The sequence below is a fragment of the Microtus oregoni genome, unplaced genomic scaffold (assembly GCF_018167655.1).
Source record: "Microtus oregoni isolate MIOR12 unplaced genomic scaffold, Mior012 000003F_ref0000135, whole genome shotgun sequence".
Classification (NCBI taxonomy): Eukaryota; Metazoa; Chordata; class Mammalia; order Rodentia; family Cricetidae; genus Microtus; species Microtus oregoni.
The window spans coordinates 66,203,457-66,225,511 of record NW_024543062.1 but is presented as its reverse complement, the minus strand read 5'-3'; the positions used below and the strand labels follow the sequence as shown (position 1 = coordinate 66,225,511).

Genomic DNA, 22,055 nt, shown 5'->3' with positions numbered 1-22,055 from the left:
CTGTACTGGGAATTGAACCCAAGGTCTCACCACTCTACCACTGACCTATATCCCCACACCTCGGCCTCCAGAGCATCTGGAATCATAGGGCTGTGCATCAGGGCCCAGACTGCACAGAACTTTTGTCAAAAGCCATTTCAACTTATTTTTGGAAAGAGGTTAGATAGAAATGTATTCAGGGTCTTGGTCAGACCTCTCTCCAGCCCACATGTTCTCTGCCCCTGCTCTCATTTCTCTCTAGCCCCTTCCGGTTCCCCTAACATAAGATTTCCCACAGCGGTCACCCAGCCACGCACGCCCAACAGAGGCTACCCATTAGGTGACACAGCTCCACAGGACGCGGTCTCAATATTTACTCCCGCTAGACATTTGAAGAAATTTGGCCAGCTTTGCTTCCCAAACTTTGTTTAGGAAAATCATTTCCTGTGATCATTTGTTTGATTTGTGGAAGGCCAACTGGGTGCCAAATGCCGCCATTCCCAGCACAGAAAGGCCAGTTGGGAGACACTCAAGCTAACCAGCCGGTTCCCCGAGTGAGCTAACAGAGCCTGACAGCACTTGTGCCCCAGGTTTCCCCGAGAGGCTGTATGGTGCTAATCCAGCTTGGCTCTGCCTCTCTCATGCATCATGCCCTTGGTCCAGATGAGCAGGGTTCACACAGCAGCCGATGGCTCTATGCACTCAGGGGCTGCTCTGCTTTATCCTTTCCATTCTGCTCTTGTGGATTTTCAGACGGTGCAGTCTGGCAGTCATGGTTTTATTCGAGATCCAGGGTAGGGAATGATCTACCCCATCAACATATGAATGAAATGCCCCTTCTTTGGATAGAACCTGATGGGCAGGGAGGACTTGTATGTCTGCCAGTCCTGTGCTCTTTGTAAACAGTACTGAGCAGATAGCTGGAACTCAATAAAAGTAAATGGAAGCATGTGTGGAATATTATTTTTGCTGTGTGTACTGCCGGGAGAGGCAGGCTTGCAGGTTGCTTCTTGGCAAGACTAGGTGAAGGGACATCTCTAGGGTTCTGCCCTCCACATCGAGTGGTTCAAGTAGGAAATGCACAGGACACATCCAAATAGAGAATTCAGCATCAGCAAGGTGCCCCTTCAACAGCATCCTGCTTCAGCCCAGGCTCTGGGATCCTTACCTGGGAAATCAGCCGAAGGGTAGGGGTCTTTCACCTCATTGACGTTAGATTCGAACTCGTCAATTTTCAGCTGCAGAAAGGAAGAGTGAAGGTGGTGAGATGTTTGAACTTACTGGGTTTGCGCTAGAGGGCGTTGTTCAGATTCCTGAGTGTTTCCTCTAACCTGGGAAGTGGATGGGAGTGGGGTTATTATGGCTTACAGATAAGAAGTCAGGTCCAACAAGGTATACGACCTGGCCAAGCCCGTGTTGGGCACACCAAGGCTCTAGCCGGTCTGAGACCGTCTTCACTGTGTTCCCTTGGCTCTACAGGAGAACAACTTTCCAGGCCAAGCTGTTCAACCTCTCTGCGCCTGGGACCCTGGCTCACGACTCCCTTTCCCCACTCTCCGTGACGGTGAGCAGGGCCAGGCTGGAACATTCAAGGTGGGGCTAGCAGGAGTGGAAAGTCAGGCTCTTACAACTGTGGGTAGGCAGGTGAGCTGCCTTCTCGTTCTGCACAGGACTCCAGGGAAGTCTGGCTCCCAGGCTGAAGGGCCTGTGCCTGCCCACACAGGAGTCCCCGGAAGAGATGTAGATGTTGGCTCTCCTCCCAGAGCAAGGGGATGCTGTCCCCCACTACCCTGTGTCTCCTTCCTATCCCCAAAGTGCCCCTAGTAACCTGGGGAGCTAGGGGACTCTCAGAGGCTCTCCAGTCAGCCTGTACAATTCCCTGCACCAGCGCTCACCTTGGCCGTGGTGGGGATGCCTTCACCCTTGAATTTCTGCTCCAGTTTCTTAGCCATCGTGGCCTTCTCTTCTTCAGACTTGTCTGGGAGCCCCCTGAAGTGAAAAAGCAAGGACATCCAAGGCAGAAACTGTAAGAATGGTTTTGGGGCTGACAACACCCTTAGGAATATTTCACACCAGTGGCTCAGGGGAATCTATGGGGGAAGGAGCAGCAATGACCACCAAATGGGAAGGGCAGTAGGCCTGGGCAAGCCTTCTCTCTGCGGTAGAAGGTGTGAACTTCTACTCAAGCGAGACTCTCAGTGTTCGTCCTAGAGAATGCGTGGGAGTGGCTTTGTACCTGTCATATGTAGGGTTCAGAATGGAATTATGGCCTGTCTGTCTAAGTTTCAAGCCTAGAAAGACCTGGGGTCTTCGTTGGTCTCTTTACCCCAGCAATTTCCATCTAGTCTCTAAGAAACGAGCATCCCATTCCTGCAGGCACATGCGTTAAAGGAAGCAGGCTCCAGACTGAAGTTCAATCACACAAACTGTGAGCCTCTAAAACCCAGTTGCGTTAGCATTGTCTTGGTACTGGCTGGAAATTCAAGCCTTCATCCATCCCACCTGGTTCAGACCGGTTGACACGGACTCTATTTTGCATAAAACTTCCAGATGGATCATTTGCAGTTTGAATTTGAGAAACATTATCCAGAAAATGTATCCCATGGGGGCTGGAGAGATGGCTCAGTGGTTAAGAGCACTGGCCGCTTTTCTACAGGTCCTGAGTTCAATTCCCAGCAACCACATGGTGGCTCACAACCATCTGTAATGAGATCTGGTGCCCTCTTCTGCCGTGCAGGTATATATGGTGGCAGAATATTGTATATATAATAAATAAATATTTAAGAAAAAAAACTGTTCTATATTTACTCCCAGAAGCACCAGTCACAGAGCGACATGACCAATCACAGAGGGACAGATCAGCAGAGAACTGGGAAGTCAACCCCTACTTCACAGAAGCCAAAGGCTCCATACATAAATGACCCTGTCCAAGGGGTCCAGTCACTGAACAGCAGGACTGTGAGGGGGAAAAGTCTCAGAACCACTAGGCTTGAACATTGCATTCCTTGAGGCCTGTCTAGAAGGCCATTTGCCTCTAGTTTTGCCCAAAAAATTCTTGGTGTAAATTCTGAAGGCCTGAATGTCTTGCTTGGAGAAACCTGCCCCCAAGAGGAGGTGCCATGTGGCCCCTGCTTATCCAGCTCATGTGTGGGGGACCCGGCCTAGAGCCTAAAGGCCCCAGCCAGAGTCCGTCCAGCTCTCTCCTAGAGGGTCCAGCACTCACTTAGACATCTTCCTGCGCTTCCTCTCCTCGGCTTTGGCCTTCTGGGCGGAAGTCAGGCTTTCTGCCTCTGCCAGGTTGTCCACAGCGATAGCCAGGAAGACGTTAAGCAGGATGTCTGAAGGCCGGCTAAGGAGCCTTGAGTTGTGATGGAAGGCAGTTTCTGTCACAAGAGTTTTGTTTCCCCGTGTGTTTAAAGGCCTTACTTAATCCATGAGGTGGCAGTTTCTTGCCAGAGCTGCACCCATGGGAGGGTTCAGGCCCAGGAGCGTAGTTAAGTCCTCAGGGAAGCTTGACTGCTGATGGGGCCTGAACCCATCAGAGCTTTGGAGTTTTATTCTATGTCTACCAGAACAGATCCCAGCTGCCCGACAGGGATCCCTGGGAGTGAGGCAAAGCAAGGGGCATTGACTTCATCCCTGCCCACTCACCACGGTGTCAGATTCCACAGCACAGCAGTAGGACCCTTCGGGTGCCATTAGCATCTCTCTGCTTAGCTCACCTTTTGACCTATCCTAGCTTAATATTCCTGGTCCCAGAGCTCAGACTGATCCCTGGTCATAGCTTCGTGTCAGCTTCCGCTGTCAACCTGATCTACCAGGGAAGAGGGAAACAATATTTAGGAACTTTCTTCATTTAAACTGCTAACTGTAGAAGGGCCCGCCCCACCTGAACAGGTGGTCCTAGATTATAACAAGGAGATAGCTGAACAAGCCAGAGGGAGAGAGCCAGTGAAGAGCATCCCTCCCAGAGATTCTCAGCCTCTGGGCTGCGACCCCTTTGGGAGACTGAACGACCTTTACACAGGGGTCATCTAAGACCATTAGAAAACACAGATGTTTACCTTACAACTCATACCAGTAGCAAGGTTACAGTTATGAAGTAGCAATGAAAATAATTTTATGGTTGGGGTGACCACAGTTTGAAGAACTGTGTTTTAAAGGGTTGCGGCATTAGGAAGGTTGAGAGCCGCCATCCCATGGTTCCTGCTTTAGTTCCTGATTTCAGGTTCTTCCTTGAGTTCCTGCCCTGACTTCCCTTCATGACAGACCATAATATGAAAGTATAAACCAAATAAAAATTTTCTCCTTCAGGTTGGAGGACACCTTGGCTCCCCCCTGCCTGCCTCTGAGCTGCTGGACCGGGCTGCCCCATCATCTCCACTGCGTCTCTGCTAAGCCCTGGGCTTCTTCCCACTTGCGTCAGGCTTTCACCAACCTCACAGCTAATTGTCCCTGCTGCTCTCCGACATTTCTGGTGGAAAGAATTATATTGTTGCTGCGTTTACCTTTACTGTGTCCCATTCCCCACTCCACAGACCTGGGAACCAGAGGGACCTCCTTCCTGACACATAGGGACCCCGGTCCTCCCTGCTAAGCCAACTCCCCCAAGTTCTTCTTTGCACCATGGCCCCCACGGGATACAGTTGCCACAGACGAAAAGGATGATGAAATAAATGCAGACAAGCACGCCGGGGTAGGATGGGCCTCCGTAGGCCATGATCCCATTGTACATCACAGAGTTCCAGTCTTCGCCTGTCAGGACCTAGGCCGAGGGAGCACAGGGTGAGAGGACAAGTCACCCCAAAAGGCCTTTGTCACCTGTCAGCTCTCCCGGTCCCCACCCTCCAGGTGACCACTCCCTACTGCCCTCATTGTTCCTCCTTCAGCTCTCTACAGTGCTATCAGGGTGTGAGTGGGCTTGGAGGAGAAGCGAGTGGGCTCCAGGGAGGAGCGAGTGGGCTCGGGAGAGGAGCCCAAGACTGAAGGGCTGGCTGCCCGGGGTGGTTGGAAAAAGTCTTATCAAGCCTCTCAAGGGCCAAGTTTGATCATAGGGCCTCTACTCTGTTCTTAATCCCCAGGCTGAAGTGGACTGCACTCAGCCAGGCCTTTGTTACCCCGGCCTCCAAAAATAGCACCAAGGTCAAGTCCCTTGAAAGCACCATCCCTGTCAGCCGGTGAGGTAGTGAACGGAAGAAAGGCAGGATGAAGCCACGAAGCCATCTACGGGACTGACTGATGGTCGCCTACCACCCCTGCTGGTATTGCGTGGTAGAGTGACTTGTGAGATACTGATGACATGAAAAGGAACATGTCTATGCTCAACACTAAGAACGCTCCTCTGGGAGGCTGTGGCTCTGAAGGTCACTCTCTGAACCCCAGCCATGATCCCTTGAGTGGCTTCTTGGAAACAGGCAGCCTCTGTGCCTCTCGTGTGAGAGAGGGGTCTCAGATGCCTGGGCTTTCTCGGCTTGCAGAGGACACCTTCAGCTCGTCTGACTTAGCCCTAGAGATGTGAGCAGCGCACCTTCGACAGCCAGTCTACCCCCACGTATTTATTTGCATCAGCTGCTGTCGCACTCTGCCAGGCAGCAGGGACCAAGAGAAACCGACAAACTAGGCGTCGTCCGCCAGAGCTCCAGGGAAAGAGACAAACAAAACAGGACTGCAGTGGCCCAAGATCCAGGCGACAGGAAATGAGAAGGGTATTGAACTCGACCAACAGGTCAAGAAAGGCTTCCTGGCGTAGGTGATGTTTCCCCAGATACTGAAGCAGGATCCAGGCATCTCCCAGAGCGAGGTCTTCGCAGACAGAGCACCTACCTGGAAGACACTGATGAGGGCCTGGGGGAAGTTGTCGAAGTTGCTGCGTCGTACTTCTGTGTCTTCGAAGTCATATCGGCCCCCAAAGAGCTGCATGCCCAGCAGGGCAAAGATGATGATGAAGAGGAAGAGCAGCAGCAGCAGAGAGGCGATGGAACGGATGGAGTTGAGCAGCGACGCCACCAGGTTGCTCAGGGATGTCCAGTACCTGAGGAAGAGGGACAGCATGGTGGGGGCGGGACAGGGACTTCTCGCTGGTTCTCCCATGCTTGGGAGGGCTGCGGCAACGGCACAAGACTGGGACATGATAGAAAAGGGCTTCCTGTGGCTGAATCCTGGCCTCGCGGTGCATGCTCCATGCACACTCCTCGGCAGGGCCAAGAAAGAACTTCCATCCTCACTATTTACACTGGAAGAGTAAAGACCTGTGCTCATGTTGGCATTGGGTAAATGCTTAAGAACACCCTAGACGCCCTTGTCTGTGATTTCAGCTGTCTGGAGCCGGTGGAGGACATCATTAAATCCTGTAAATGCAGTTCCCTGATACATTTTCAAAGAAAGATCATAGTCACATAAATTGTTACAAGGTATTATAATTGTAATTTTGTGCTGTTGTTAATTGTTCAGGGAAAGGCATGGTGTATTTAAGGCGCAGCACTCTCTACGGTTTCAAGCACTTATGGGGGGGATTGACAAATCCCCACAGAGGGGAAGAAGCACAAATGAAAAGCCCTTTCCCCTCTCTGCATGGTCCCCCTCCCCCGTGTCCCTTCTTTCTTTTCCCTACCCCTCCCACGTTTCTCTGTCTCTTCCTCCCATCTTCCAGGGCTTCCCCTTTTCTCCTTTCTTCCTCTTTCCAACTCTTTCCTTTCCCTATCCTGTCATAGGCAGTAGTGAGACAATTCCTGACTTTGTCAGCCCCTGCATCCTCGGCCTCTCAGGTCCCGGCTGCCTGCACTCACTTGGTGATCTTGAAGAGCCTCAGGAGCCGGATGCAGCGGAGCACGGAGATGCCCAGCGGTGTCATGGCTCCCGACTCCACCAACAGGATCTCGAGGATGCCGCTGCATACCACGAAGCAGTCGAAGCGGTTGAAGATGGACATGAAGTACTGGCGCAGGCCCAGCCCGTACATCTTCAGCAGCATCTCGATGGTGAAGAGAGCCAGCAGCACGCGGTTGGCGACATCTGCGGAGGGCAGCAGAACGTTGCTTCCTTCCCTCCTCCTCCTCCTCCTCCTAGCCTCTGCCCCAGGTGAGCCTCTACCAGCACACATGCCCTATCTTTCCACGGCTCTTGAGCCTTTTTAATTTTCAGATCCTAGGAAGGGGCCAGCAAGAGGGCTGGTATAGGGCTTGCCACTAAGCTTGATGACCTGAATTTGATCCCCAGAAGCTATATGGTGGAAAGAGAGGACAGAATTGTTTTCTGCCCCCCTCCACAAAACCAACCAACAAATCAATCAATTCATTAATCAATTAGAAATGTAAAATAATAATAACAACAATCCCCCCTAGGAAAACCTGGTGGATTTTGCCCATCAAAAGAACCTAAATCTGTATTTTCAGGATGCTAATCCCTACCCTAGTTAGCAGGGGAAAAGCTGTATAAATCCATGAAGGTTCACTCTTCCTCCTTAAACACAGTCTGTATTCCTGGTAGAGAGAGGCTGGGCCTCATGAAAGGCAATCTGCTCTCCGGTGCTTGGCCCGGCCCCAACTGGGACGCCCACTATCAGTATCTGTTTGTCTTTCTTAGCTATTTCCCTTCTTCCTTTTAAATGGTCTCTTCGTGTTCAGTTATCCAGCTCCAGGGTCAATTCCATGTTGCCAAACCCAGCAGACACAGACATTCACGTACTTGCTCTCCCACAATCCTGTTCACCATCTGCTCGATCTTTCAGATACTCTCTCCTCCAGCACCCTGGCTTCCGTGACACCACATTCTGTGGTGTTTCCTCAAGCCTACCCCCCGTCTTCTCCAGTCCTCTCTGCCACACATTCTTCACCAAGTCGCTGGCTGTTGGTCTTGAGCCCTGTACTATCCCCTGATATCTGGTGATGATCTATGACTGCAGTAAGCCCCACCTTTCATTCTCCCAAGACCCAGCCTCTCCATGGCAACCCAGCCCCCGTTTTCCCGTCAGCTTCTTTGATACTACCATTAGATTGTCTCAAAGGTACCTCAAACTCAGTATGCCCAGTACCATAACGGTGGATGTTGCCCATCATCCCACACTTGCCAGAACTACCTGGCTACTGACTATCTTTGCCATCTTGGAAAGTAGGACCACCACCATCTATTTGTCTGCTCGGTCTAGGAATCAAAATTCACCTCTTCTGGGTAGGGTTCCATCTTCACGTGGGTTTACTAATGCTGCCTGACAATGTGTACCACAGTTAAGCGGCTCTCAAGAAGACTGCAATGAATGAATGAACAAATGGGTGCATGCACGCATCTGAATGGCAGGTTTGCTTTTTACTCTTTGAAACTGTAGCCTCCACTTCATTTGAACTTCATCTCTTCTGTTGTGTTTCGTTAGGCCATGTTCCTGCTCAGCTCACTCGCATGCATCAGGCTGGTGACTCTTCCCCAGAGCAACTCTGTTCTTTATTTGAGATGAGATTTTTCTCCCACGGGAGCTCATCACTGGAGATGTTCTTTCCTCCAGGGATTCATATGCCTTGACTTGAGGAAATTCAAAAAAGGACACTTGTGCCTACTTCTGAAGGGCTCCCCCAGGGCTTCCATTTGTCTTTGATTGGTTTGTACGGGTCTGTCTTGGTTTACTATCCCTGCTCTGTGAAAGGTGCTGCAAGCTGGACCTCGTACCCCGATAAGTTGTAGGACAAGACAGATGTTAATTGTTTCCAGTCCATCCATGGAAGGCAATGAAAGATGGTAAGATGGTAAAAGAAAGATCACGAGGAGATGCTGAGGCTGCACGAATCTAAAGGACACAGGTTGAACACAGGCTGCAGTTAACTTTTCCCTTGTGACATTCTTCTTCCCTCCGGGGACCCCCAGCAGAGGGAACCTCCAGACTCCTCGCATATCTCAACAGGCAAAAAGGCTTTAGATCCCCTTACACACAAGCAGCCTCTCCGGGCTCTGGCTCTAAGCAAGTGTGCTGGCTTTTGCTCCCCACCTTACCCAGGCCCAGGGTCCTGTCTATGATCCCTGCATAGGCATGAAGAGTCAGCTACCACCCCTGAGGGGTTAGGTCTAAGATATCTCCATGAGGAAGTTCATGAGCTCCCTGCCTCCCCACCCAGAGACCTCTTTGTTATTTATTATAGTTTGAATGTGCAATGTTCCTCCACAGAGTCATATGTCTGAACTATTGGTCCTCATCTGGGGGTACTGTTTTATGTCAAATCTTTAAGAGGTGGAGCTTCGCTGGAGGAACTCGGTCATTGGGAGCAGCCATGAAGTTTACGGCTCTACTTCCTATGTCTCTTGCTTTCTGACTGTAGGTACGCATGATGCTACCATCCACCCCAGGCTTCTGCTTCCATGCTCTCCTGGTCATAATAGACTGGATCCCTTCTTAGGGGGCAAGCCAGAAGGAACTCTTCCTTGCTTGCGTTGCTTTTTAGGCAGTTGTCATAGCAATGAGAAAAGGTTTTCATCCCTTGAGGCATTATTATACCCATGCCACATTGGTGTTTGTAGCGGGAAGAGTACCTAGCTATGGGACAGGTTCTTCTTTTTCTTATCTGGTTCTTAGTCACTGTCCAGAGCTCTGCACACAGTTGGGCATCCACCAAAAGGATGAGGCTGACCATCCATCTTCTGCCAAGGCTGGTCATTCAGAGACTCAAACCTGATCATAATATGTTTAGACTTACAACTTTTCATTGACCTCCCTGTACCCAAAGGCTAAACTCCTAATGCAGCATGACAGTATACGAGGACCCCTGTGAACACCTGTTGTCCTGTTGTCCATCACATACGAGTTCTGTGGCCCCCTTAATTCACCAGACTATTCCACATGTTTGCACTCGTGGCATCTGCAGGAATCCCTGCCAACCTTGGACCAGTTGAGCTTTATCTCTGTATCCTTTCGATGTGTGCAGCAACAGCATCTTCTCTGGCATCCTTTCTCTTATCATCTCATCTTTGCTCCTTCATTGTCTTCCCTGGATGGACTGGAAACAATTACCATCTGACTTGTCCTATGACTAAGCATGCTCCTTGAAGTCATGAGCAATGAATTAACTAGTTATACATATACATGCATCTCACTCACTGCATAGTTGGTTACTATATTTACCAGTATTTGAACTTGGATGCTTAGAACTCTCAATTATTGACAGTCTTACATGCAATGGTATATAATTGAACAATTTGCCTAGGTATTTGAGGAAGCATCTGAAAGTTGTCCCTAAGTGTCATTGGCACTGTCCCAGATCAGAATGATGTGGCAGGTGGGATGGTGGGGATGTCACCTTGCCTTTTGGTGTCTCTGCCCTCCCACTGTGAGAGGGAGTTGGGCCAATGGTCCCACACGAGTAGTACCATAATTTCTAGAAGGTGTTGTCAATCCCATTGACTTCAACACACCCTACAGCACCCTTGACGGCTTTAAGCTTCTCAGTCTCAGGATTGAGTGCTCAATCCTGGCTCCATTCCAGCTGACTCACCTTGCAAATGAGTCAGCCAGAGGGGCTGATTGTGGTGCTCCGAGGCAATAGACAGGGTGTTGAGGGCAACGATCAGGATCACCAGCCAATAGAAGACCTTGGATTTCACCAGGTCGTGACACTTCCAGCGGAAGACGCGGTTCCATTGCCTCCAGTGTCGACTGCAGGAGACAGGAGGATTAGGATCCATTACTTTCAGCCACACATATTCCCCTCTCATGCAAGAGAAAGGAAGGGTGTGGGCCATAGCACTCAGTCAATTTAGACTGGGCTTCTAATTAACAAAGTTTTGCCTTTCAAGTGGGAATGATAAAGCAAGGATCTCCCAGGCAATTAAACGAGACAATGCCAGCAAAATGCTTAGTTAGCACGGCACCTGATACAGATAGGAGCGAGGAGCACCGTGCATTTTAATTTCCACCAAAGGAGACTGCGCTGCCAATTCTACCCATTTTTAGAGGAAGTTTTACTAACTCGGGAGGATTTCCAGATGGTTGCGTGGGAAAGGTGTGACCTCACATCATTTATTAAAGCTTGGCTCAGCAATTCTGCTTCTAGAATTCTGCCCAGAACAGCCCATACTTTACCAGGAGAATCTGGTTAAATATAAAATGGTGCATCTATACCATGGAACATTTATTTATTTATTTATTTATTTATTTATTTTATTTTTTTGTTTTTTCGAGACAGGGTTTCTCTGTGGTTTTTGGAGCCTGTCCTGGAACTAGCTCTTATAGACCAGGCTGGCCTCGAACTCACAGAGATCCGCCTGCCTCTGCCTCCCGAGTGTTGGGATTAAAGGCGTGCGCCACCACCGCCCGGCTACCATGGAACATTTAATAGGCAAGGTCGTGCTGATAAAGATGTGTGTGATCTTGTGAGTGTGAACATGTGAGTGTGAGCATGTGAGCATGTGAATGTGAGCATGTGAGTGTGAGCATGTGAGTGTGAGCGTGTGAGTGTGAGCATGTGAGTGTGAGCGTGAGTGTGAACATGTGAGCATGTGAGTGTGAGCATGTGAGTGTGAGCATGTGAGCGTGAACATGTGAGCGTGAGCATGTGAGTGTGAGCGTGTGAGTGTGAACATGTGAGTGTGAGCATGTGAGTGTGAGCATGTGAGTGTGAACATGTGAGTGTGAGCATGTGAGTGTGAACATGTGAGCATGTGAGTGTGAGCATGTGAGTGAGTTTGTGTGGGGGGGGTGCTGGAGAAATAGCTCAGCAGTTAAGAGATCTGGCTATTCTTCTAGAGAATCCAGTTTAATTGCCAGTACACACGTGGTGTCTTACAACCACCTGTAACTCCAGTTCCAGGGGATCTGATCTCCTCTTCTGGCCTTTGTGGACATGAGGTGTGCACAAGCTGCACAGACATGCATACAGTCGAAACCCCCATATACATAAAATAAATGAATAAAAAATAAATTTAAAAGTGTGTGTCTTTATATATGTACATGTGCACACAAGTGTGAAAATTGACCTCAGCAGAAAAGTTTAAAGAAAAAATGCATAACAAAATAGTGTGCATTCATTTACTGAATGAATGAGTAAATGACTAATTTACTAAGCAAACTACTCAATGAAGTAAATATTCTTCAAAATCCCCTATATATACTGGTTACTGTTTTAGTCTTTATGGTGACAACAGCAATTAACACGAATAACCTTATTATATAAAAAGAAAGACAAGAACAAAATATCCTGGTGTGTGTGTGTGAGTGAACGTGTGTGTGTGTGTGTGTGTGTGTGTGTGTGTAAAATGAAAGCACAGAAAGATCTTAGTAGAATACACATCTGTTACCATGGTTACTTCTTGGAAGGGCAGCAGGGACTTTCTTTTTTTTTTTTCCCTTTGGGTTTTTCTCTATTGCTGGGTCTTTCAAAAGTCATAATTATGTATGAATTTGAAAAAGGACATAGTCTTTCTCTCAAAACAAAGATAAGAGCTCAGAGTATTCTCTCCCCGCTGACTTTTAGCTAGGCCCACTTCCTTCCTAAATGCCATCTGCACACCTTCCCTCCTTCCTCTTGCAAGTTCCCAGCACCCAGCTGCATCCCCTCAGAGGGGTTAGCTGAAGGTCCTGACTGTCTTCTGTTTTACCTTGAGCGGTGTAGAAATAGGTCACCCTCTCAGCATCCTCCCTGATTGCTCATTCCCTGGGTGTCTAGCTACGGCTGAGTCCTCAGAGCAAGAACGGGCCCTATTTTCTTAGCTAGGCCTTTCTAAGGGCTCAGGCGCCAACAGGAGAAGTTGCCGGATTTTGGCCCTGTCTCAGGTCAGGTACTCACATGAACTGGATGATTTTGTTCAAGCCCTCGATTTCATACAAGCTCTCTGTGTCTGAGCCCCCTTCATCCAAAGAGAGCTTGCCTGGGGACAGAACAGATATAGTTAGCAGCCTTCAGGGTCTCTTGGGAACAGACACACTTGGTTAGGCATAGAACATTTATGACAGTGGGTTCTTGGTGGGCCTGGCTCCTGCTGGGACTTCCTATGAACTGGAGAATCCCATCTGCAGGGCATGTGGCCACCGTGGGCAGGCCCCAGGATGATTTGAGGAGAGCCCAGGATGCACTTGGGTTCTATCATCTTGAGGCTTGACACAAGGCATTGGTGACCCTCTGAAAGCAAGCATTATACATTCCCAGTGGGTCTCTGACTGTGCTGGCTAATTTTATGTCAACTTGACACAGGGTAGAGCCATCTGAGAGGAGGGAACCTCAGTTGGTACACTGCCTCCGTAAGACTGGGCAGTGGGCAAGCCTGCAGAGCATTTTCTTAATTAGTGGTTGATGTGGGTGGGCCCAGTCCATTGTAGGTGAGCTCATCCCTGGGCTGGTGATGATCCCTCCATGGCCTCTGCATCATATAACTGTGAGTGACATAAACCCTTTCCTCCCCAGGTTGCTTTTGCTCATGTGTTTCATCACAGCAATAGTAACCCGAAGACACTGGGTTTGGGGGGGCTACTCTCCAGAGAGTGACTGGGGGGGCGCTGATCATCACAGGCAGGGGGATGCTGGCCATGGCTCTGGGCCCCAACCTTCTCTCAGGTCCTCCACGTCCATGACCTCGCCCTGTGTGATCCAGCTCATGTAGCCGCGAAGGTCTTCCTCCAGCTGCTGCTTCTCCCGGAGTTTTTGGAAGGTTCCCCTGGACTTGGCCTTCTCTCGCTCCTTGGTGAATTCCCTAACACAAAACCAGGGAGGTAGGGGAGAAGGGGAGAGAGGAAAAGGGCGGTGAGAGGTAAAGGCGGCAGGGCCCACGGAGCTTCCATAACACATGACACATCTGAGCTGGACGCGTCTTCTTCTGGTCTGGGGCACTGCCTCTGGGCCAGGGACCCTCAAAGTGTCCCCCATCTCTCCTCTGCCCAGCCCTGCCCCTCTGACTCCTTCCGTTTATTCTTAGATGTCAAAGGTTGACAGAACATTCCATTATTCCAACAGAACCATCCAGGAAGCCTCAAATTTGCCATACTCCTTGGTCTTTTAAGCTATCCTAAAACGATTTCTGATTACAGACTTAAGACCTGAGAAAATCATCTTGGACGCTAGGGGAAATTGGCTGTCACCATGAAGAACCTTGGGGGGGGGGGGGGGGGAGCGTAAGGCATCTTGTGACCAGTAGAGGGCAGCACTAGGACACCGAGCGGAACTCAGAGTGCATTAAGAGTGACGCCCGCTCAGTTAGCAGGGCTCTAAACCCAGGCGGCTGAGGAGGGTCTACCTGTAGGACAGTGCTGGGTGCTCTTGACCATTGTATACATTGTGACCCACCCAATGAAGCCCACCTACAGATCTCTTTTCAGAATAAAGTCACAAAGTGCACAAAATAAGAACACAGGATTACAGAGGAACTAATCAGAGTGAAATACAACCACAGAAATCTAGCAAATGCCAATGGCCGAAGGCAGGCGCTACATTACTACAGGGATCCTGTTGCAGGTCTGACTACCGCCAGGAGTGCAACAACGGACACGTGACACGATTTCCATTAGAGAACCCACAGGCACTGCTAATGCCCCCGTGGTTAGTTGCCTGCATTCATTATTAAAGGAAGCACACATTTCAGTTAATACAATAGAAAGTCAAGATGGGTTTTCTCTAACCAACCTCACAGACTCCTGATTTCTGTTTATAGGCTGATGGGGGCGGTAGGGCTTCTGGAGTGAGGTGATGTCAACCCATAAGGGAGCTGAGACTGCAGCTAAGCCCAGCACTGTGTCTGGGGTGGACTCCATTAATGGTGGGGTTCGTGTGTGCTGGACTCTGTCCTAAGCACTTTAAACACATTTCATGGCAGCCCTAGGTCCTAACATGATTATTTGACACATATGAACACTGAGGTTCTGAGGGGATAGGGAATTAGGCAGAGTCCCAGAGCCTCTAGGTAGTAAGTAGTATCTCAGGGATGAGAGCGGCAAGCTACTGCTAGTGGGTGCTTGACTAGAAACCGTGTGCTGACCCACACCCAGGGCTGGAGTCTGGGGCTCACAGGCTCACACAGGAGTGTGGGTGATGGAGGAAAGAGGAACGAAAACTGGGAGAAAGGTGCTAGCTTGAAGAATGCATCCTCTGCCTTCCTAGCTAAGAAGGAAGAAGCGCACCTGGCCCAGTGGGGCTCAGAGATGAGCTGAGGGTCATTGAGGGTCTGGGTCGCTCCTTCCTGCTCCACCCCCCTCCCAACCGCCATTACTTTCTTACCCGCTTAGGACACCCAGTACCAGGTTGAGGATGAAGAAGGAACCCAACAGAATGAGGGTGACAAAATAGATCCAGGGCCACTCATTCCCGATGGCATCGTTGACCTGATCCAGACGAAAATGGGAGATCAGCACTCTGACTTGAAGGCCAATTCCCGTCTCCCATTCTGTCCACCCAGAATCCGTAAGGCAAGTAGCCCAAGACCCGGGCCAAACAGTCTTCCCAAGGGACCCTTGCTGACTGTGTACCTGGCAAGAGAGCCTCTAACCTGCCCCTCGGACCCCAAATACAGCCCATTTCTGTACAGCCAAAGCTTTTCAAAGTGGCAGTCCTCTGAGACCTTAAGCCAAGTTTCCTGACATCTCTGAACAGTGTCTCATCTCTCTCTTAAGGATATGGTACGTGCTCTCCTCCTGGATGTGTAGCAGAGGAGAAATAGCACGCGTGACATTCCTTTGACAAGTTCAATCATCCGCTTCCCTAATGTGAGCCTGTGAGAAATGTTCATACTAATCCTTTATATTTGCAAAGCATTTGACAGTTTTACAATTCCAACCCCTCAGGCAGTGCCACATTGTGCTTGAGAGTTCTGGAATAGAGCCAGAGGGGTGAGGGCTTGAGTCTTGGCTCATTTGCTCATAGATTCATGGATACATTTACACAACCTCTCTGAGCCTCAGTTGCCTTACCTGTAAAATGGGAGTGACGCTGTCTGCTGTGCTCCAACACATTAAATAAGAAACGCACAGGGCTAAAAAAGACCTAACAAAGAGTTTTCTCTAATAGGAAAGCTTCTGCAATGGTGATTACATGCTGGGCAATGTTAACAATTCTGTTGGTTTTCTCTCCGGCTCTAAGGTGTGAGTGGTATATTATCTTTATAGAGAAGACTGATACATAGTGATATTTATGTAAGAAAATCATCTCACCCAATGACAAAGAGAAAGACCTGAAGGGCCCCTCCTCCCTCAAGTGTCCAAGACACAGGGCACCAGGAAGGAGTCACTGACATTCTAGAGAAAATTCAGGCATTGAAACTAGAACTCATGGAGCTCCCAGTATCCATCCCTCACCCCCTTCCTGGGTCCTGCAGACCTTAACCCATGAGATCTGCCTCAGGAAATACTAGACAATCTCTAAGCATTAGAAAGAGATCAGACACCTGCATGGATGCCCAGGGAGAGCAAGATAGGACCAATGGCACTGAGCAGTGACTGGCCTTTGGGGTGGTCTTATAAGCCCTATCTTCCTGCTCCCCTAGAAAGCCTTTAGAAGGCAGGGTTTGTTTGGAAGCTCAGACCCACCCAGTATAGGACATCGGTCCACCCCTCCATGGAGATGCATTGGTACACGGTGAGCATAGAGAAACCAAAGTTGTCGAAGTGGGTGATGCCATGGTTGGGTCCCGGCCAGCCTCCTCGGCATTCACTGCCATTGATGGTGCAGGGGCGCCCAGAGCCAGTTCTAGCACAGGGTGATGGCTTCTCATTCTCTACTGTGGCCACAATGTCTGGAGGCAGAAGGCAGTAGCATTAGGCAAGTGGACAATGAAGGAGGCAAGCTGCTCAAGGGTCATTTGAAAGAACAGAGTGCCAGGCGGTGGTGGTGCACACCTTTAATCCCAGCACTTAGGAGGCAGAGGCAGCCTCAGTGAGCTTGAGGCCAGCCTGGCCTACAAAGTGAGTTACAGGATAGCCAGGGCTGTCTTGAAAAAAGAAAGAAAGAAAGAAAGGAAGGAAGGAAGGAAGGAAGGAGGAAGGAACCAAGTAAATAACAAGGATGAAGAGGGACAGGGCTGAGACTGGTAGTCGGCACACACAGGTGGCAGCAGTTACGTTTTAGAAGCACTAAAAGAACTTTGGAAGAACCACTCCTAAGATGACCTGTCCCTTGAAGCTCAGCTCATGCTGAGGAGTGACCAGAGGGGTCTTTGCACCTTCTGAGATCTAAAGAGGAGGGCACTGTCCAGCTGGGGTGGGCTGGGAACAGGGGCTTCCATGCTCTGACCTGAGATTCAGTCTGGGGAGTCAAAGTGGAGCTGTTCCAACCTAGGCTGAGCTGTGCCTGTCACAGCGCACACAGGGCCGGGTCCATCTAGGGAGGATGCTATCAGACACTCCATGTCCTTTAAGGAGTCTTTCATTTCCTCTAAAACTTGGTGCACACACACACTCTCTCTCTCCCACTCTGTGTGTCCGTCTGTCTGTCCGTCCGTTCGTCTGGGCACGCGTGTGAAGACCATAGGTCCACATCAGGTTTCTTCTCAGCTGATAACTTTATTTCTTGGGACAGGGTCTCTGGCTGAAACACTGCTGTGTCTACGGTGGCTGGCCAGCAAACCTCCAGGCCCTGTCTGTCTCTACCCTAAGTACTACAGCACCTGGCTTTATACATGAGTTCTAGGGACCCAAACTCAAGTCCTCAAGCTTGTGTAGTAAGCACTTTACCCACTTTACTATGTCCTCAGCCACTGAAATCTAGAACACTTTTATCTCAGGAGGTTTTGCAGCATCCTGCTGTGTTCTGAGATGGAGAGATCCTTGGAACACAGTGCCCTTGCCTGACCACGCTTACAGTGTCAGCTCAGAGCTCTGAAGGCGGGCAGGCAGGACAGTAATGGTTAGCTTGGGGTCCCTGGCCCTCTGAAGCTGGCGGCTCTGATCTGAGAGGAGCATTTGAATGTTGCTGCTCATCATTCATCCATCAGTGGCTTGGCACCTCTACGTTTTCCCCAGAGCTCATGGGAGACAATCCCTGCTATCTGCCTAATGGTGCTGACGACAGGATGTGGAAGGCCCTGCTGATGGAAGATGCCAACACTGGCTGCAGGGTGTGGACCCTTCTGACAGTGGGAGAAGGGCTGTGGGAGAGGACCGGAAGCTGCCTGCTGAAGCCTTGCCAGAGCTCACTCTTAGAAGCTAGGGTTGAACCTGCATGGCTGGACCCTGGCTGCCCATGGAACTGGGGAAGCAAATAGCCTCTCCCCAAGAAACACTGAGTACGGGGGCTGCTCTGGTGAGCCGAACGTCTGAGATCTAGCAGAGGGCCATCCTCCTTCTGTGTCTTCCTCTCTACCCTAAGACCCTGCTAGAAGCCATTCCCAGAAGAGTCTGAGCTCAGGACGAGGCTGAGTTCCTGGAGATTGCTCAGGGCGAGAGCCAGAGAGCCTTCTGAATCACCTGCCACCTCACAACTGTCTACATAGTGATATCAAGATGTCGCTTGGCCTCCCATTCTCTCAGTGGAGAGTGGAGTTATCCAGCAGTCATGTGACCGTGTTGGGATAGCACCCACATGCAGAGTGGTTGTGAGCTTCAGCCCACCTGCATAAGCCAGGCACTGGGGAGCCTTAAAGCAGATGCAAACCCGTCCCTCTTCTCACTGAGTAGATTTTGTTTGGGAGAATACAATCATGCTTACAAAAATATGTTCCTGTTCTCATGTCGTCAGCTTGTTGCTGCTCTTAGAAATGAATTGATGTCCCGATATTTGTTCCAATTTCCATATGACTATCAGTGGGCCAGACTTATATAAATCACACTTTTGGGGTCTTAATTACCTTGTGAGGATGCGAAGGGATCCTAAAGCCAAAAAGTGAGATCTGCTGCTTTAGGAGGGGAAGACTTCCTAGACTCTAGGACCTGGAGTCGGCATGGGTTTTCTGACAACCCACAAAAATGTCCCCTTTGAGTTTCATTCAGTCCACACCCTGCAGGCCTAATCTGAGAGACAGTTCAGACCAAAGCACACCATGGCCACAAGGAAAGTATGCAGAGAGATCCAGGCACCATCCAGACCTATGCTTCAATCCCCAACTGGCTCAGGAAGCCTGGGAGATACTGAATTGGATAGGGTGGAGCAGAGCAAACCATAGCCAAGACCAGCCTCTAATCTCTGACCCCGGTGGAGCTGTCCTTATCCCACTCTCATGAATCCAGGCAGGAGATGCCTCCTCCTATGGTGGACAGTGGGGAGGGGAGCTGACTTGGGTCCAGAGCTTCTTTCCTACCTGTGATGGCCCCACACAGCTGTAGGGGTTCAACTGTGATGGAGCTGAACTGGGGCCTCCACCACCGCACAGTCCTCCATGGCTCACCTGTCCCGATGAAGTAGCAAGTCTTGTGCATCTTGCCCTTGAAGAGTTCCAGCCCAATGATGGCGTAGATGATGACCATGAAAAGGACGAGCAGAGCAATGTGGAACAGGGGGAGCATGGCCTTGAAGATGGAGTTGAGGACTACCTGAAGGCCTGCCACAGACAGCAAGGAGGGGGGAAAAGAGTCACCCCCCCACAGTCTTATGCCCTCCCCTCTATAAACAGTGGGATACCCAGGTCAGAAGGGGCAAAGGAAGGTTTGGCAGAAGAGATACTGTCACCCACTGGGCACCCCTGACACCAGCCGAAGGGGTCTGAGCACACGGAAAGCTCGCAGGGCCTTCACATCCAAACCGGCTCCTTTGCTGCTCAGGGGGGCTGTGTTGGTTTGAATAATGTTAACTTGTTCCAGGATCACAGTGAAGACCCTGGAGGGGGAAAGATGAAGAGAAGGTTGATGTGGGAGTGTCATATATCAATCTGTTGATTTCATTGGTTAAGAAATAAAGAAACTGCTTGGCTGGCCCTCATAGGTTAAAATATAGGTGGGAGGAGTAAACAGAACAGAATGCTGGAAGGAAGAGGAAGGGAGCTCAGACTTGACAGCTCTCCTCTCGGGAGCAGACGCCTCAGAGAGATGCCATGCTCCTGGCTCCTGGGCAGACGCGATTCAGCTCCTACCCAGGATGGACGTAGGCTAGAATCTTCCCGGTAAGCGCACCTTGGGGTGCAACACAGATGATTAGAAATGGGCTAGTTGAGGTGCAAGAGTTAGCCGAGAAGAGGCTAGATAGAAATGGGCCAAGCAGTGTTTAAATGAATACAGTTTGTGTGTTGTTATTTCGGGCATAAGCTAGCAGGCGGCTGGGGTGTTGGGGACACAGCCCTTTCGCTCCCATTACTACAGAAGGTGGTCAGCAATCAGAGGAGCCCGAGTCCCAGTGCTCTGGGACCCTGATTCCTATGTGAAGGACCTGGGGTGTGGTGGGGGGATTGGGCAAATGTAGATCCCAACTGTCAGTGCTGAAGAGTTTTATTTCTAAGGAATCCGAGGCCAAGTTCACCTTTGAGCTATTGGTGATGAACAGAACTGGATACAGAAAGGGAAGTGTCAGGCTGAGATGCAAGATTGCCATGGGCACAGTCCTTGGTTCTGAGGCTGAAAGCATCACAGTGAGCTGCAGATTGGCCCCTCACTCACTGGTAACCCTGGGCAGGGAGTGGAGTTCTCTCCTGATCTCCCTGGCACTGGCCTTCCAGCCAGTGCTGGATGTGGGCCTTCTGCTCCCCTCCTCCCCCTTCAGAGCTTCGAAGTCCATTCAACCCTCCTCTTAGGAACATTATCCGACAACGACCCCAGAGTTCATTGGGAAACAATGGCGCTCTGTGGAACAATGGCACTGCTCTCTGATTCTCTATTCCTCCGACATGGCTTCCAACCAGAGCACCTCACAAGGGCCCAGACTGAGTCTGAGGATGCTGCAGTTTTCCTTGTGGTGAAATGAGCACCAAAAGACCAGCAGCCCACCAACACAATAGTGCTGGGCTTCAGGACAGCACAGTGCTGACTGCCCAGCGCTTGGAGCCAAGGATGCCCTGCTTTGCATCCTGCTCATGGTGTGACCTTAGACAAGTTGCTCAGTTCTCTATATCTCACTTAGTTTCTTCCTCCATGAGATGGAGGGAACGGAAAAGGTGTTGAAGAACGTTGTATGTTAAAACGCATGGTAAGTCCTCAATAATCGCAACTGTTCTAATTAGGCAACGGTTGATAGAAGTGATGTCATAGGCTAACACATGCTCATTTGCTGAAATTCCAACACCCAGGAACTCAGAACAGAACTCTGCAATAGGGCTATTAAAATGAGGTCACCAGCGTGGACCGCAATCCAAATTGATGGCTATACTTATAAGGGGAAAATCTAATGTACAAAAGACATCCAGGGTGCGTGCTCTTAGACAGAAACATAAAGACACAGTGAGAGAGAGAGAGGCCACTTACAGCCAAGGAAGAGAGGCCTGGTAACATCTGGCCTGCCCACACTGGACTTTGGACTTCTGTCTCCAGAACCAACTGTAACAAATCTCCATTGCATAAACCCCCAGCTGCAAAATCTGATGGCCACTCCAGTATACTAATGTAGGCTACTAGATGTGCATGTTTGTGTACTTGAATAACACCATAGTCTGTGGAACCAATGGCAAAGGTAGCCACTGCAGCCATTCACATGTCCTCTTGCATGTGCTGGGGGACAATGAGGTCCCCAAATCTGGTGAAGTGGTTTGTGACCTACAGGTAGGTGTTGGGGTCACTGGTTCATTTCCCACCAACATTCGCCACACCCCTGGGGTGGTCAGCACAATGCTGAGGTTCCATCTTGCCTTTAGGCTGCTGGTAGTGTCTAGGGGCAGAGTCTTCAGGGAAGATCGGACTCCAGGCCCCAGCTCTTACCCCAGAAAGACGATGATGAAGTCCAGCACGTTCCAGCCACTACGCAGGTAAGCATCCTGATGGAATAGGAAGCCGTAGGCTATAATCTTCATGGCAGCCTCAATGGAGAAGACGATGAGGAAGAAGTATTCTAGTTTCTCCTGGAGGGGAGGAGGTGGTGGCAGACACGGTCACGCCTTTGTGCTGTGCACTCCCAGCGTTCCCTCGCTCAAGCCCCCTCTGTCCTCCAACCACCAGCTTCTGCCTGCCCTAGATGCTCCCTCCCATCCCAACATCCCCTTACTCCCTCAACTCTCCAGCACAGGTCTTCCTGGGCCACCAAGTGTAATGTAAGCCACTCCTAACCTTTCAG

General features: G+C 50.2%; 1 protein-coding gene across 1 annotated transcript in view; it reads right to left on the bottom strand.

Moving 5' to 3' along the window:
- Window positions 1–22,055, bottom strand: part of Cacna1s (calcium voltage-gated channel subunit alpha1 S) — a 65,226-nt gene that overhangs the window by 28,364 nt on the left and 14,807 nt on the right. The window contains 14 exon segments of the mRNA XM_041646104.1: window positions 1,148–1,217; window positions 1,875–1,968; window positions 3,203–3,317; window positions 4,624–4,744; window positions 5,803–6,010; window positions 6,765–6,990; window positions 10,449–10,609; window positions 12,738–12,819; window positions 13,493–13,638; window positions 15,156–15,259; window positions 16,460–16,665; window positions 19,252–19,404; window positions 19,537–19,679; window positions 21,704–21,843. Of these exon segments, the coding sequence (XP_041502038.1) occupies window positions 1,148–1,217; window positions 1,875–1,968; window positions 3,203–3,317; window positions 4,624–4,744; window positions 5,803–6,010; window positions 6,765–6,990; window positions 10,449–10,609; window positions 12,738–12,819; window positions 13,493–13,638; window positions 15,156–15,259; window positions 16,460–16,665; window positions 19,252–19,404; window positions 19,537–19,679; window positions 21,704–21,843 (1,969 nt within the window).